The 6,005-nt window shown below is 38.9% G+C and overlaps 1 protein-coding gene across 1 annotated transcript in view; it reads right to left on the reverse strand.

Annotated features, from left to right (window-relative positions):
• The window catches only part of LOC109372153 (vascular non-inflammatory molecule 2-like), a 21,513-nt gene continuing 15,508 nt past the window's right edge, over positions 1–6,005 (reverse strand). The window contains 2 exon segments of the mRNA XM_019625114.1: positions 1–642; positions 5,011–5,181. Of these exon segments, the coding sequence (XP_019480659.1) occupies positions 451–642; positions 5,011–5,181 (363 nt within the window). The 3' untranslated portion in view covers positions 1–450.

The raw sequence follows: 6,005 nt of genomic DNA on the forward strand, positions 1-6,005 counted from the left end.
TAGAAGAACTCAAATTGTCTTTAATGTCAAATGGAATTCAGTCGTAACCCCCTCAATTCCCATCATTACTCCTCTCTTCAAAGGCCACAGCTGTGTTTCCAATGGCCCTGAAGCTCTTCACTCTGTCCCTCTCACACAGGAGCACACACAAGGTCACACAGGAGCACACACAAGGTCACACAGCAAATAAAGCGAAAGCTAAGATGTGATTGTCAAACACCCATGCTCTCGCCACTGTACCACACAGCAACATTTCAGAGTAGCCAAAAAGGAGTCAAAATGACCATAATACTTAAAAATAATTCTTGATGAGAAAAATACATATTTAGAAATCATTGTCCTGTACTGCTGAGATAGCCCTTCAAAGTTTCTTAGTAAACTTGGGAACCGGATAAACACATTTGGTAAATAAAATATATGCTGCCAAAATGAATGTGATACAGAAATGTCCTACACCATCACAACATTTTGCAAAACTATGATCATGAATAAAGTGGCTATTAGCAGGTAAGTTGTTGCCAAGTTCCTGGTCCTTCCTGAGATGGAATGTGAGTCCTTAGTATACCATCTCCCAAAGAGTGTCACTGTTAGGATAGGCTCGGATAATCCATTCTTGTTTACCAAACGGCCATCTTTTAGTACCTAAAGAAACAGTGGGAAAATATAGTCAGCTTAATTAAAATACACATTGCAAAGAGAATAATATTTTTGAAGCAATCCTATATATCATGGTTGATCAAATAGTCCCAGCTTGATGGGGTGGGGTGACTGGGGAACAGGAAGGACAGGAAGGGGCCAGCTATTTTATATATAATGGAGAGTACAGCCATTCTAAAAAGGCTCAATATTTGAATTTCAACAATCAAATGTAACCTTTAATGAGAAGTCAAAAATCAGCTGCAGCAAAGATTTGAGTCCAATTGTGTGCAAGATAATCAGGAGTTAGAGGAGTAAAATCACACTCTTCCCTCAAGAAGCATAAAAGGTAAAGGTGACTCTACCAGAATTTCTTTATCCAATTGTCTGTTGATTGTTTTGCCATAAAAAAGAATGAAATCTTACCATTTGCAACAACATGGATGGACCTTGAGAATATTATGCTAAGTGAAATAAGTCAGACTGAGAAGGACAAATACCATATGATCTCACTTACATGTGGAATCTAAAGAACAGAATAAATGAGCAAACAAAACAGAAATAGACTCAGAGATACAAAGAAAAAAATGATGGCTGCTAGATGGGAGGGGGTTTTGGGGGATGGGGGAGACAGTGAGGGGATTAAGGAAGTACAAATTGGTAGTCACAAAATAGTCACGTGGACGTAAAATACAGTATGGAGAATATAATCAATAATGTTGGAAAGATTATGTAGGGTGCCAGATGGGCACTGGACTATCGAACGGTCACTTCATAGATTATCTATAAATGCCTAACCAATGCTGAAACTAATATAAAATAATGCTGAATGTCAACTATAATTTGATATATATTATATAAATTATATATATTATATAATCATGGGATATGGTATATAGTCATGGGATATAAAGTATAGGGAATAGACAATGGTATTGTAATAGCTATGTACGATGTCTGAGGGGTAGTAGACTTGGGGGGTTATCACTTTGTGAAAAGTGTAACTGTCCGATCGTTATGTTGTTTTTGTACACTGAAAGTAATAAAGAAATAATAATAAAAGTTACAGGTGAAACTGAGCAGATCCTAAGCATAAGAGAGAAATCAGTATATTAGAGAGGGAAACAGATAAATGTTTAGGAGGTCTGAGAAGCAGCTGGGCACAGCCTTCCACAAGAAGGAGCAGTTAGTGGAATTTCTCCCTGGGGCTGATCACAGAAGACCTGGTGGGAAGTGGAAATCCAAGAAGCGTCGTCTCCTTCTGAGGCAGAAGTGCGTGTGACAGGTCTAGGCCATGGGCTTCCTCACTCCTGTTGGCTACAACCGGTGGTGTGCTGGAGCTGGTGGTGCATTAGCTTGCCAGGACAGGCTGTTACAATTCTAGGAACTTTTAACAGCTGGTTGGTAAACATAGCCAGTCTTGGAACTGATCGTGGTAGGAACATGTACACCATGAGAACTGGCAAATGCCACAAATCAAGGCTTTTTCTTTTTTTCCTCAGAGAGTGGGTTGTTAAAATTGATAGCACACTACTGGATAGAGTTGAAGATTGGTGAAGATGAGAATAAGCCATAAAAGAGGAAGGGAGTGGTCAGACTATAAGAGCCATGAATGACCAGATGAATTCTGAAGTCACAGAGGCCTCTTTGTAAGGGAGGAATGGGTGCAAACTGATGCGACAAGATTAGAAAGAAACACAAACAGATAATAGAACAAGAATAAAAGACAATGACTGAATCCATCAGTTGCGAGAAGGACAGTTTTGATGGAGAAAAACTTGGAAACTGAGAAACCGGATATTTCATAACTGGAAGAAGAAAATAACTAAATATCTTAGAAGATAATTTCTGTGGTGACCACATACACATAAAGACATAGATTACTAACAAGTTACAACCTCATGGTAATTAAAGGAATACTATAAAGTATTCAATGTTCACTGTTTAGTTTTCATTCTTTATAAATTGTTCCTTATTTATTAAATTGCTCATTAAAGGAACAAAAATAAAATACCAGATCTGTATTTCAAACTGAGTGAAAGCTTAAAACAAGTTAAACACAGATATTTTATTTTCTAGTGACTTTTCAACAATATAGTAAAATTTCGTCTATTTGGATCTTTTGGGGATTAATTGTTCTAGATCAGTTGCTGTCTCTCAGGTTCTAGCTAGAATTTAGCATTGTTACTGGTTTCTTGTTAGACATTTTCCTAAAATAATCTATACGATTTACTAGCCCTTTCAGCAGTATACACTAAATATAATTTGACCTATTTCATTAGTCCCTTAAACTGGTACTTCTTACCCATCAAAATCACCTGTGGAACTCTGAAAAAGTACAAGTCCCACCTTTTCGAGATTCTGATTTACTGGAACTGGAATGGGGCCTGCCCCCTTTCTCCTCCAGCCCATCTGCACATTGACCTATACTTACATGATGTTCAAAACATGTGGCCGATTTCTGACCAGCGTTTCCTCCCAGGTGTTAATGAATTTGGTTAACCAGGTAAAGCTTTTGTAGTAAGTACTTAAAAATACATCCTGATATTTGTATAATGCTTCACTGTTCACAAAGTGCTTTCACAGGCATTATCATTTCTGATGCTCACCAAATCAGGGAGGTAGATACTCTCTCCCCTTCCCACGTAGGAAATTCAGAGGTTAACAGGCTTGCACATGGTTACATAACTATTTAGTTGCAGAGATCAGATTTCTGACACTACACCAACATGACCTAAAATGTTACAGCAAGATGTTTTCCACATTTGTGGTCATGGTCAGTAACACTTCTTGTTTTTACCATAAAATTAGGGGTGGGAAAAGACACTCAGTGAATGTGTTGAAACCTCGGCAGGAGTGATCCTCTAAGATAATGTGTACATCCTTGCTGACAGAGTGCATCGGTGAAGGAAACTGGAAAATACTGCAGAGGACATGGCCAGCAAAACGCATGTAAAAAACTTGTCATCTATGACATTATAAACCGGTCTCTCTGAAAATAATATGTTACCAGAAGGGCCATGGTCTGCAAGGTCTCTACAGAAAGGATAATTTAAAAAAATCAAGGCCTAGTTGCTGCTTATTTGGTCCTTCTTGAGGAAAGTAGGCCCCCAGGTTGACCATGGTCTTAGCTAACCAAGCCCTAGAGAAGAGAAGCACATTGGCTCAAGCTTTCATAGCTTGATGGAAATCTGTTCTACGAATATCCAACTCTTTTTCTTTTAATCGTGTGCTCACAAAACAAACACCTGATCCGTAGCTTCAATGCTTGAGAGGACTTGCCAATGGAGAGCCTTCTTGAGACCACAGTTTATTGTTCTCCAGCTAAGTGAATCTATTGTAAACAATAATAATAAAATGGTCCTCTCTTTTATCCATCTTCTGATGTGGTTAGTGTCTGTTCCTCGGAGTCTGATGCACTTCATTCAGGGAAAGTCATGCCCTAGAGTAGTGGTTCTCAACCTTCCTAATGCCGCGACCCCTTAATATAGTTCCTCATGTTGTGGTGACCCCCAACCATAAAATTATTTTTGCTGCTACGCTACAACTGTAATTTTGCTACTGTTATGAATCATAATGTAAATATCTTTTTGTTTTCTGATGGTCATAGGCGGCCCCTGTGAAAGGGTCGTTCGACCCCCAAAGGGGTCACAACCCACAGGTTGAGAACCGCTGCCCTAGAGTATCTGCGGGAGGCCAGCTCCCGCAGGTCCAGGGGTTCCCTTTTTGTGCTATTTGAACAAAGCGTCATCACTTTGCAGTAAGTTGCTGTAAATTGCAAAAATGGCAAAGAAATTTCCTCCTCTTTTATCCATGCTCTTTTGCAATGTGATTTTATAGCTCTTCCCACTGAGAGATCCACATCATTTATTTTTCTAACCCTTGAATCTACATTTGTCATGTGACTTGCTGTGGTCAATGAGATATTTACAAACATGGTGCAAGCAGAGACTTGAAAAGTCTCACTGTAGTTTTCCCTGTTGATGCTCTTGGATTCCTTCAGCTATCACGTGAACAAGCCCAAGTTTGCTGGAAGAGGAGAGACAGCCAGGATAGAGTGGCCCCGGCCATCCCAGCTGTCCCAGACAAGGCCATCACAAACCAGCCAGCCTCAACCCACCCTCTGGCTAGAGGCAGAGGTACGAGTGAACCCAGCCAAGATCGGCTAAGCCTGTTCCAACGCAGAAGAACAGCCTAGCTACGTGACCTTCACATTGTCAACCACAAAATCAGAGCTAAAGAAATGGTTATTGTTTAAATCCATCAAGGTTTGAGGAGATGTGTCAGTCAAAGTTAATGGATAGAGTTGCCATAGCCTATTTTACTTGGCTTCAGAGAACAGATAAAACAAAAATATTCTTAAAATCCTCCTACCTCAAATTTTCCAGGAGACAGTTGAATTTTAGTAAGTAACACTTCAGGAAAAACATACTCTGTTCCAAATGTGCCACTTAGGGAAAAGATATCGAATCTTGTCACAGCTGTTTCCACTGGCTGTCCACAAGTTGTCCAATTAGTTGTTCTGCATTTCAGCATCGTGCATACCTGTGTGGAACAGATACAGGTAAACTGCAATGCCTTACCTCTAAGTGACTTGTGCTAGAATTGTTGACTCAGTTTGTAACCACAGCAAAGCAAATCTTTTCTCCATTTGCAAATATTTCCTCCATGTTTCTTAAAGTTACCTGCTTTATTGGAAATGACAAATGATTTGAGAACCAACTGCACTTCCTGGGAAACAAATAAATTGAAAGAAAGAAGTCAGTTTAGAATTAGACTTAAACCATTAGTTAGGCCTCTCAGATGATTAGTTGGTGAAAGAGAATAAAGGTCTTTTGGCAACAGTAGAACTAAAGCTAAAACGATGATTACAATTTTGACCATCTCTTTTTTTCCATATCCTTTTCTCTAGGAGAAGGCAATGGGGCACCGAGTATAAGAAAATACAAATGCATAGCCAACACTATATTAAAAGTTTACATTTTAAATGTTTGCCATTGGAAGAGAATAAAATGACGGGACATCTGATTATAAGAGTAACTAAGATAAAAGTGGCATCCCTACTCATTGTTGTTTTTAAAAGTTAAAACAAGACTGTTTATATTCAGATACATCAGCAAAGCTACTTAAGGAAGTATTGAAGTTTACTATAATATGTAAAATAGTTCATTAGTCAAATAGAAAATCATCATGGTCAGATTAATAATTCTTTTTAAAGGTGCTTAATGAAAGCATCAGATTATACTTAACTCCTATTGCAAATATCATACGATTACTCCCAACCTGTGTGTGTGTGTGCATGCATGCACGTGTGTGTGTGTGTGTGTGTGGGTGTGTGTGTGTGTGTGTGTGTGTGTGTGTGTGTGTGT

The sequence above is a fragment of the Hipposideros armiger genome, unplaced genomic scaffold, assembly GCF_001890085.2.
Source record: "Hipposideros armiger isolate ML-2016 unplaced genomic scaffold, ASM189008v1 scaffold_614, whole genome shotgun sequence".
In the NCBI taxonomy this organism is placed as follows: domain Eukaryota; kingdom Metazoa; phylum Chordata; class Mammalia; order Chiroptera; family Hipposideridae; genus Hipposideros; species Hipposideros armiger.